Source organism: Poecilia reticulata, linkage group LG3 (assembly GCF_000633615.1).
Source record: "Poecilia reticulata strain Guanapo linkage group LG3, Guppy_female_1.0+MT, whole genome shotgun sequence".
Lineage (NCBI taxonomy): Eukaryota > Metazoa > Chordata > Actinopteri > Cyprinodontiformes > Poeciliidae > Poecilia > Poecilia reticulata.
Window position 1 is genome coordinate 15,457,188 of NC_024333.1, and position 10,932 is coordinate 15,468,119.

The following is a 10,932-nucleotide window of genomic DNA, read 5'->3' on the forward strand; positions in this document are numbered from 1 at the left end:
CTGACTTTTTGAGTCTGAATTGGCGTATTAAATCATTTCAGCATCTCCAATGAGCCCTACCTTGCTGTGAGTGTTTTGCTTTGCCAAACATACCCTGAGAGTGTTTGTCTACCTGTCTGTCTGCCTGTCTGCCTTTCAGCAGCCGAGGAAGTTCCTATGGGCAGTGACTCGCTGCTGCTAGCTGTGTTGGAGGAGGAGTTGTGGTGAGGAGTAGGAGGAGGAGGAAGAGTAGGAGGAGGAGGGAGGCAGTGCTGTCCGTTGCTCCCACCTTTTTTCATCTCCTCTACGTCGCTGTAGCGGCGGATCCAGTGATTCATCTCCTCGCGATCGGCCTCCTGGCAGCGGCGCAGCACCGTCAGGGAGCGTCGCGTCTTCTCTACCATGTCCATGATGCAGTTAAGGAGCTGCAAAGGCAAACACAGTCTAGATGTTAGCTAAAAAAATGCAATTTATGTTCTTATAGATGTTATTACTCATCCAATTTTTCCAGGAAAAACTCTGAAAAGCAACGATTTAGAATGAGAGTTGATGTCCAGATCCGAGGCAGACTAGACATCAGGTTACAGGCTCGGTCTTGCCTCTAGTCTGCTCAAGACCAAACCAATGGAAGACCATTGCAGTTGTAATAACAAAGCTGCAAGTCCAAATGTTTTAAAAGTTGAACCCTTTTCAGTTTTGTAGTTAGAGGTTTTATAATTACACTAAAGAAAAATAATGTTGCAGCTGTAGTTTCAAATCGTCTCGAGAAAAAGAAAATGCAGAGACAAGAATGAGACCAAGACCAAGTTCTGAAAAATGTGATCTTACTGCCGGTTGGCTCCGACAACACTAATCAGAAAATGGTCAAACAGCAAGTGTATTATCTTAATTCATCTCTAACAGCACATCATATATCACCCAGGCAGCTTGTGTGTTATTGTCTGTCTATCTAGTCTCTGACCCCGTTGGTGAATTTCAGTGTCTGAGAGAATTACAACAATGATATTGTAACAGCTGGGCTGTTGATGAGAACTTCGAGCTGATTCCTTCCCCCGCTCGGCGCTGTTCCCTGCCAACTCAACAGATTTCCTGTCGTTTTTCCCTCTGCTGTAAACTGTGTCACTCTTTTTTTTTTTTCACAGTGCCCTGTCTTTTCAGCCTCAGCAAGGTCTGCTAAATAGGTTTAGCATAGTTGACATTCAATCCATCTCATTATTCCCATTCTCTCCCCCCCCCCTCTCTCTCACTGTCTCAGCCCCCTCCCCTCTGAGTTGGCTATATTTATTTCAGTGAAGTGTTTCTAATTTGGCAGGGGTCCAGGCCTGGCCGGTTCCCTCCACGACTGCAGCTCTCGTCTCAGCTGCTCTACCCAGCTGGAGCTGCTCTCTGCCGGGTCCTCAGCTCCATCTGGGGTCCTGTTTCTAACTAGCAGAGTATGTGTCTGGGTTTCCAATGTGCACCGCTTTCCCTTCGTGGAGTTTGGTGTTAGGAATCCGGGAAGGTATCCACCAATTGTCCAATTCGCCGCACTGACGCAGACCTCTGTCAGCTGCTCACTCAGGTGGGACGGCGGCTGCTCTGTCTGTCGACAGTTCCTGTTGATGTCATCCGCTCGCCATACTTAGATTGCTTTAATGCTAACTTTAATCACTTGCTGACTGTTGTGGTTTCCCCACCCATTTATTGTCAGTGAAGGAAAGAGGTTGGTTGGGAGTAAGAAGGCTAATACATACATTATCGAGATGTTTCCATTCTTCTGCCCATTCTCGGTCTGTAAGACGGTGATCAATCACCTCCTCTTGACGAGCTCCATGCACCGCTGCAACAGGACATCTCCGTTATACTTGCTGTACAATTACGGCTTTGCACAATAGTAATTATTCATAACTCCTAGCTACAGCTGCCTTCACAAGATATTTTATTTTAATTAGACAATTCAAAAGCTGGTGTTAATTTAGCATTTTTTTTAAGCTCTTTTCAGTTTTAAGGTTTTAGCTGAGTTAACAGCAAAACGTGAAATTCAGGCTATTGGACAATTAGATAACCAATACAAAATGATTTGTACGGTCTGTACAATATTTGTGGGAATTCCTATTACTGATGTAGACAAACAGTAGAAGTTAAGGCAGAAAAATACAGGAATTTCTAAATGCTGCTGAAGGTGAGAAAAAAATCCAGAAGACAAATTGTAAATAAGAAAATGTGTCAAGCCTGGAAACCTACGAACAGCAGATTGAAATTAGTTTTTTGAAGCATTCTTTTGTGTCATCTGTTATATATTTGAGGTCCTTTTAATGCCTAACTGATTAGCAAGTCATAGGAATTAAAATAAAAAAACATTCTCCTCAAAATCATAAGACAGATAACAGACTACAAGAAAATATGATTGCTTTGAAGAAAGGTCTAAAAGAAATGAGGTACAGAAGCTTTTTACCAGCCTACAGTCAAAGTACGTCTTTGGCCAATTACAGTGTTTTAATATGTAGTAAATAATCTGGTCTCTAGTGTGTAAAACACAGTGCTATTACTTATTAAAAAGATCAAATGTAGAAATATAGGAAAACTAAATTCAAACAAAGTTTAAACTTGTTTTCACAACTGTTGCCAGTTTTCAATTTCAAAATGAATACAACATCAATTTATTAATTTACTTGGTGAAACTTACAATGACTTACACTTTCTAGACAAATTGTTTTGCTTTATACCATTTTTTCTTTCTAATTAAAAAGAACCACTCATGGTTGTAACTCCAGTCTAATGTCTAAGTTGTAAAGCGATGTTGAAATGAATGACTCGCCTTCCCTATTAGAAAAGCAGATGATCAGCATTAAAGGGCATGTATGGCTTGGGTCCTTTATATAGACCCACCACCACGAGGATTATCCCACTTGCCCGACAACTGGCCTTTGTCCTACTCTCAAACTCCACCAGTGTTAACGCAAGCTCCTTCTGTCTCAACCACCTAAATGGGAACCATAAACTCCATGGAGCCATGTGAATGTCCTACCTGTCTGCCGGTGTCTGTCTCGAGAGTCTCTGTGTTCGCTGTGTCTGAACGCATCCCTGTACTGGTGCGCCAGGGCCATGTCTTCTAGGCGGTAGTGCTGTGGTCCCACTTGGGGATTGGGCGGATGGGGTAGACCGTTGGGTGGGTGCGTTGGTAGGCCGTTGGGAGGCGGGTGAGCCGGAAGCCCTGTGCTGGGGCTGAAGCGTTGGCTGGGGCTGATGGTGCAGGGCCTCTTCGCCAGGTGCTCCGGGTGTAAGCCGTCTCTGTCGGAGCTGTCTTTGGTCCTAAACGGATGGGCACAGACACGAGTTGAACTTTGTTTCGTTATTTTTACATAAAACTTCCAGAATGTGTGACGGTCACTTTGAGTGAAAAGAAAAAAAAACAAAAAAACAGTAGACGTGTGTCACAGATTACAGCCTCGAGTAGATAAACTTTCCTGTTGGAGAAGCTCAAACAAGGAACACAAACATGTTTTCTTTTAAGTCCAACAACTCCCATATGGTGTCCGCCAGCACACACACTCACACACACACACATATAGAGCTGCTTGTTGTTCAGTTACAGTACAGCACGGCTTCTCTAAAGCTTTTCGGACAGCTGTACACCATATGTATCTAACAGAACTGAGTCCAACTGTACACCCTGCATCCCATGCTCTTAATCTGAATATCCCTCTGCCTACTCTTAGACTGCAAGTGTCCCTCGCCCCCACCCTGCACTCAGGCTTAAGGGGTTGTGGGGGATGAAAGCTGTGTATTTGACAGATGTTTGGTTGGACTTGTATACGCCTGTATGCTTGAAAGGAGTGTGTGGTTTTGAGCCATCTGGTCAGTTTAAATGCGAGCGTTGATATTAATCTGTTTAGCTGGATGGCGATAGCCGGGCATTCGGATGAAAATCGCTCTTTACAATCATGGGGATAAAAAGTGAATAAATGCAACGCGGCTGCCCACATGCAGACACACGGATGACGTTTTGTGCGCATACGCACACTGCTCGTGCACGCGTTTGGCCGCGGTCGCTAACAAATGAGAGGAACAGCTGGAAAAACGTTGGCTTCGTGCCCTTCCTCCCCCTCCACTCTGCGCGCGGTACATAAGCCAGAGGTCGGGAGGCGGAGGTGTGCAGATTACAGCGGGATTGCACATCCAGCTTTCAACCCCTTGTTCTGGCCTTTCCAAAAACCGCCAGCCACCGACTTCCCAACACCCTCGCGCAGCACGTCACCATCTGGACACATCTTTGACATATTGGACGGCTGCTGGGGAATAACAGATCAGGCAGAGGAGTGAAAACAGTGACCAGAAAAGGAGGGCAGTCCTGAGTCGACCTTGCTTGTATTTTATTGAGTTTAACACAACTATCTTATTTGGTTCCTTCTTCTCAGAGCTCTCTCTCTATTTTTTCTCTTTCCCTACTCTGTATTTATCCTCCTCCTCCTCCCCAGACAGCTGGCAAAGTCAGGCTGGCATTACGACTGTCCAGACTTCTGCCTCTTACTCAGAGGATTTATCACTTCCTCCCGCTTGGTATTCAGACAAAAACACTAATGCACTAAGATGGCGCATTCAGGCCCCTAATGCCTCACCTGTCGGGAGTCCTTCTCTTGCCGTGCTCATTCATCTCCAGCATGATCTCCGAGGAGTCGAGAGGCGAGCTAGCATTGGCGTCCAGGAGGAGCTGCTCGTGCTGAGCCAGATACTGGGCTGGAGTCTGTTTGGCCAGTCTGGCACAGTGGAGCAATTCTCTCTGCAGCAGGGGCAGGTTTGCCTTTAGTGGTTAAAAGAGGAAAGACAGGCTTAGGTAAGTTGGAAGTTGCAGGAAAGATATAATAGATTTAATCAAATAACCTTTGGAGAAGAGTTAAGTGGACGAGAAGAGAAACTAAAACCTTTGGTGGAACATTAGGTTTATGGGGGGAGGTGGGGGGGGGGGTGGCCAGATTAAACTAAGAAGGGAGTAAAAAGAGAGAGAGAGAGAGTGATAGATGAAGAGACAGGATGAGATAAGACAGGTACCCTGACACATTCCTCCACCATGTGCCTCGCTCTCTTCGGGTTGTGCTGTTGTGTGTGTTGTGTCTGTATGTGAGGGGGGTTATGTGTGAACGTGTGTGTAACAGCGCTGTCAAACAGTTCTCTCAGACCTGTCGGCTTGATATAACACAGGCATCGCTGCGATATCCCAGATGTGAAGGATCATCACACGGCAGGAGGTCCAACACTTTCACACACACTTTCACACCTTTTTCTTTTTAAAGATGTATTTACATCCTACCAGCGATGGCTACAAGTGATGGATTCCTTATATAGACTCACTGCTTACATATAGGTTTTAATTAGGCCAGAGTTTCCTTCACGGTGCCCTGCTGGTGGGCTTTGTTGGAGGTGTGTCCTCAAATTAAGTTCTGCTTTGGGCCATCTATGCAGTGAGTGGAATATCACGATTCTTTTCACATAGAGACTTATCTCTTACATATATAAACTTATCTATTAACATGTCAAAGGCCAGGTAAGATGATGGTGAAGTAAAAAGGTAAAAAAAAAAGAATGTTTTGTGGAGTTTTGCTGTCCCATCCATCGCCTTAGATTATTGCATGCAGAGTAGTTCAAATCGCCCGTATCAAAAAATGGCAACATGCTAAAAATATGGCGTGTCAGCTGCAATGACTTGGCCTTAAGAAAACAGCAATGAGGTAAACAACTACTGAAGAAGTGTAAACTAATTCGGTGTAGAATTTGATTGAAATGCAAGAAAGATATGTGGAGCTCCTCATCAGTACTGATTGAAAAATGTGCTCCTGCTGTTTGTTAGTCGTTAGTTCCTCTTTCAGATTTCACTTGGCTTCTGCTTCAGGTACGAAAAAGAGAGCCACACTAAGCAGCTTCATTAAATCAGAACTGATGTTCAACACTTGACAGAAAAAACTAATGATTGATTATATTTTTTACCTTTAAGAAAGGAATGACAAAAGGCCTCAGTGGGAAGTTAGTGGCCTCGTGAAGTTTGGAGTGAAACTCTTCAATGGTGAGAGTGGAGTTCTGTTTAAAGCAGAAGTGATAGAAACATTAACCTCAGTTAAAATTTTCCACAGCACATTTACCTACATGATAATCAAAGCAATAAAGGAACATTGGGCTGCAATGAACAGATGTTTGCAAAACCTACCACCAGTCCTAACACAAGGCTGCGCACTCTCTCCCCAATCTCGGGGGATATGTCGTTGCCGAACTGCTGCAGCGTGGTCAGGAAGCGCTTTAGTTTGCAGAGTTGTCGGGCGCCACAAGCCGGCGGAAGCTGTTGGTTGGACAGGGAGGCCGTCGAAGACATCGCCGGCCCGTTACTGAAGCCATTGGGAGTCGAAGGAGCACCGTTTAGCGAGGTAGGAGAGTGGCTGCTCCCGTTCAGCACTGCAAAAAAAAAACAAAAAAAAAACCACACACAGCGGGGTGAATTGCAGTCGCCTGTATGGGGAGTCTGGTAGATGTGATGACAACTGTAGTAATTAAATCAGTCTTATACATGGCCGCATGACGCTTGATGCTTAAAACAACGACGGGGTCGCAACTTTCTACTACCTTTCCTCACGCTGCATGTGTGTTTGCAGGAACTTCAGCTGTCTCACAAGTGCTACCATTTGACCCCTTCCAGCCCTTCCATCGGCCCCTGTGTTAGCCTGTATTCCACCCTGCTCTTCACTCACTCAGTAGGGTGCAACTATAAGAGGAACTTGTTAAAGAGGTGCCAAAAATAGTCCAGTGGGCTGTGTTACTTTTATTCCAGTAGCAGGTGTGTTGCTAAATCAGGTCCTGCACATGTCCACCAGCTGAAAGTAGATTTGCAGCTTTGGGGTTCAGAATAGTCACACAGCATTCGTACACATATATGATCACACACGTTCGCTTCTTAATGCAAGCCCAAACAAACTCGTAAATACCCCGGGAGCGAGCCTGACCTCTTCCCCTCAAACACTGCTCTTCAAATCTGTCACGATTTCTATGTGTGCTTATATGCGTATCGGATTATAAGACGATTGTACGTCGCATGCTCGTTGGGTTTTTTTCCCCCATGAAATCTCATGTAACTAGGATTGAACCATGACTCATTTCACAACAGCAGCATGCTAAGCATCATTTCATTTCTGCTGCAGCATCTCTTTGAAATGCACCTCGTCACCTGGTCCTTGTTCTGGAAGAAGCAGAGTATTTAACCTTCAGCTGTTGCCCGTTCTTGTGGTGGTTCTTCTCAGGCATGCTTGTTGCTCTAATCCGTGGGTCGAAGGCCTGAACACATATGGACTAACCCATGTGATCCCAGCACTTGTGTTCTGGTTTTAGATGAGGAAGAGTCGTAAGGAGAGAGCCACACCGCTGACCGCCAGCCGCAACAGGTGAAACAACACGGCCTGACGTTGCTATATAGGGAAGAAAGAACGCTTGATGTCCCTTGTACCCGCCGCCTGACCAGCTGATAAACAATGTGCACCAAAAGACACTTCTCCTGCCAGCAAGGGCATTATTGGCACCAAAAGACAGACAAATGCCACGAGAGACACACCTGACACACAAGTGACCAAAACACTTGCTCACTAGAACTGGCAAGGAAGAAATATTTTGGATTCCTTTCGCTCAATGCGGACGCACAACCATCAAACTAGGTAAAAGGAAAAGCAGTAGAGTTAATTGTGCATGACATATTGCATGCAACAGAAACTCAACATGTTTAGTATCGCTGACTGGTTTGTTTCGTAATCTGGTTAAAATGGTCGGTACTGGCGTGTAAAATACAGCAAGAAAAATAAAACAGGGCAAAGATTAGGAGAAAACAAATCAACAAAGAAATGTATTGTGGTATTTTACAAAATATATCTAGTAATTAGATGTATTTGACAACTTATGGAGAGGAATACATATAACATGCTTGCATCTGACTCTTTATTAAATCAGTTTGTATAATATTTTGGGAAATATTTGAAACAACACACCACTTCCATTACTGGTTGGTTTTTTTTAACCAAATGGCTTTCATGTTGCATGACCCACTGATCAAATCAAGGCAAACTCCTACTTGTACAATTTAAATATTGAACCACATTTATATCTTACAGTAAATTATAAGCAGATTTTAGAAAACTACATTGGAAAGAGCCCAGCGGGACTTCGTGGTACGATATGATGCTTGGATGAAATGTCAGCTGAATGTCACTTCCTTTTCATTCCCAATATAATTGGATAGTAAATGATAAAAACAAGCTGAACAAGTACAAATAAGCAGAAGCAACAATGACAAGAGAATCATGCAAACAGCTCAAAGCAGGACCCAAACTTTAAAACTGCTGTTTGTAACAGTTTGTAAAAGGCTGATTTCATGTTTTTGATATGTTGTTTTCTGGATTCAATTTTCTCTTCCAAAATTTACTCTGGGAAACATACTTTTAGTTTAATTGTTTGTTAATTATTGCCAGTTCTTCTTGCAAAAAGTTCAATGTCTCATCCCCACTGAGCTGCCCGGTCACTGATAAATCACCTGTCTCTGTTTCTCTCTCACATCTGCTTGTTTTTAAAGACCTTCTGACTGTTGAAGAAAACATCCACCAAACAGCACATAAAATAACTCTGGATTAAGCATCATTCAGCCAAATAATTCACAACACAACAAGGATGGATCACTGGATGCGGTTTTGTGGTAACAACTACGCATCGTTGCACACGAGGGAGTCTTACTTGATTTACTGGTGGCCGGTGTGAACGAGGCGTTGCGACTTGTTGCTTGACTCACAGCCGGGGGTGGAGGAGGCATGGTAGGTGGGGTGGACCTGGGCTGGGTTTTCACATCCGCAGGTGAATCTGGCATCGTTCCAGCCTTCTGCACTCTGCTACCTGCCACACGGAAGAAGAAAAAACCCCCAAATAAACAGGTTAAAAATGGAGCTCCGGTTTTTATAAAACCAGAATCTGTGCTGGGAGGAGACAGCTGGTTAAAAGAGAGGAGAGCACTGACATTTTCACCTGCGAGCCATCGATTGTTTCCTTAAACCAAAAAGCCTCATGCAAAGAGCTAAAGGAGATCAATGCGGAGAGTGGAAATGGATCCAAACTTGTATTGTCTTTCTTGTTGGAGATTCATGGGGCCTGAGAGACCCACAGTAACACCTGCTCTCCCTCTCAGCTGCTGCTAACTGAGATCAGCGCTCCTCGCTGGCCCCCTCTTCCCTCATGCTCTCTCCTTCACACATACACAATCCATGTAGCAATGACATCCCAATCAGAGCACCCCACTAACCCCACCCCACAAGTACCCCACTGTAACCTCCAACCTCCGGACACACGCGCACACACACACACACACACACACACACATACACACACCCACACACCTACACGCACACCGCCTGTCCCTTCTCATTCCCCTGCCTAGACAGCCGGCTTGACAGCCAGTGACAAGTGCAGCTGGATCTGCTGCTGTCCATCACTGAGACTGGCTTTCAGCAGAGTTCTGTCTTGCTACCAGAGGCTTCTCTGTCTCCTGCCAGACATGCTGCCAGGACCAAACAAGGCAAGGCCAAGCTCTGCAGCGTGAAGGCGGTGGACGGTGCGGCGACTGACAGCAGAGAAAATGCAACACAAGGTGGGACCTGCTGCAGCCACCAGCGCCTTTCAGGCTCCTGGATCGGGTACGATTCTATGCAGTTCGTAGAAAATCACTGTCAAACACAACGCAGCATGCATGAACTTAAACTCTATCTGCATCTATCTATGGAGCGTTGACTAGTCTTGATGCTTGTGTCCACCTGTCGGTGCAGCTGCTGGAACCAGATCCCCCTGCATTGCAAACCTGAGCACAGAGTGTGATGACTTTTTCAGCCCCTTGAGAAGGATGGAAAACAGGTTACGACTCTGCTCCATACACAGAAAACCAATGGAATAAAGTACATTTTTAATTATGCACCGGATGGATCAGGACATACATGGGTGGTTTGCTCACAATAAATGCCGCATATATTTACTAAATGAATATAAACATGTATCATAAAAACTTGTGCAGGGAAGTCATTATTCTAACTTATAAAAACAGATGTGAGCACAGAGTAGACTTAATGGGCCATTTGATGATTCTTCTGCTGAGACACTGTGAGCGAACACATAAATTTTAAATGCTATTTGTATTTTCTTTCGTTTTCGTCTCTGTGGTAAGGCGTTATCTGTCAAATAAAGTCAAATATTCTGTTTTCTTCTTTTTTCTGGACATGCACTATATGTGAATCAATGAACATCTGTTTTTGATATAATTTTAACTATCTACCGTGTGAAAAAATGATTGAAAACTCACAATTTATTACTGAGAACCTAACTATATAATCAACAAAAAGTTATATCCTTACATTAGTAAATAAGTTAAATAGTGCAAAAAAAAAAAAACATACTAAAACAAATGTCAAAATCCATTTTTGCAATTTCAAAAAAATCTGAAAAAAAAAAAATCTATTGTTTGCATATACATAATCTGATTTATAAAGCATTTGTAAGCCTTAGAATAGTAAAGCATTTTATTTCTCATTTGCTATGGCTGCTGGTATTTCTCAATTTGCTATTCGTGGAAGATTAAAAACAGAAATATGAGATGATATTGTAGGAAAACTAATCAATGGCACATATCAGTAAACCAAGGCAAACTGTTTACGTACATTAAATTCCCTAATTGTTTTCTTTATTTTGTGTTATAGTATAAAATAAAATGATAACCATTTGATTTATGTTCCGCACTTAATTTCTTCCCTTTCTGGAGATGTGCATGCACACCTGAAAAGGTAAAACCTGAAACTCAGGACAACACTAAGAGATGGTTGATCATTTTCTCGCTGCCTTCTCTACAACAGGACCAAAAATACATTTTCCTTAAATATTTTCAAAATGTCACTATCCACATTCAAAAACATCATATAT

At 43.6% G+C, this 10,932-nt stretch overlaps 1 protein-coding gene across 6 annotated transcripts in view; it reads right to left on the reverse strand.

Annotated features, from left to right (window-relative positions):
- cbfa2t3 (CBFA2/RUNX1 partner transcriptional co-repressor 3) overlaps positions 1 to 10,932 on the reverse strand; it is a 43,128-nt gene that overhangs the window by 9,584 nt on the left and 22,612 nt on the right. For 3 of the 6 annotated variants that reach the window (XM_008405113.2, XM_008405112.2, XM_008405117.2), the window contains exons 2-8: positions 8,713 to 8,868; positions 6,158 to 6,399; positions 5,941 to 6,030; positions 4,578 to 4,759; positions 2,987 to 3,270; positions 1,713 to 1,798; positions 113 to 404 (exon numbers count right to left, since the gene is read on the reverse strand). In XM_008405113.2, the coding sequence (XP_008403335.1) occupies positions 113 to 404; positions 1,713 to 1,798; positions 2,987 to 3,270; positions 4,578 to 4,759; positions 5,941 to 6,030; positions 6,158 to 6,399; positions 8,713 to 8,868 (1,332 nt within the window). Of the gene's footprint in view, positions 1 to 112; positions 405 to 1,712; positions 1,799 to 2,986; positions 3,271 to 4,577; positions 4,760 to 5,940; positions 6,031 to 6,157; positions 6,400 to 8,712; positions 8,869 to 8,989; positions 9,086 to 10,932 lie in introns of those variants that run through there. The other 3 variants (XM_008405116.2, XM_008405115.2, XM_008405118.1) reach the window with 2 other exon arrangements.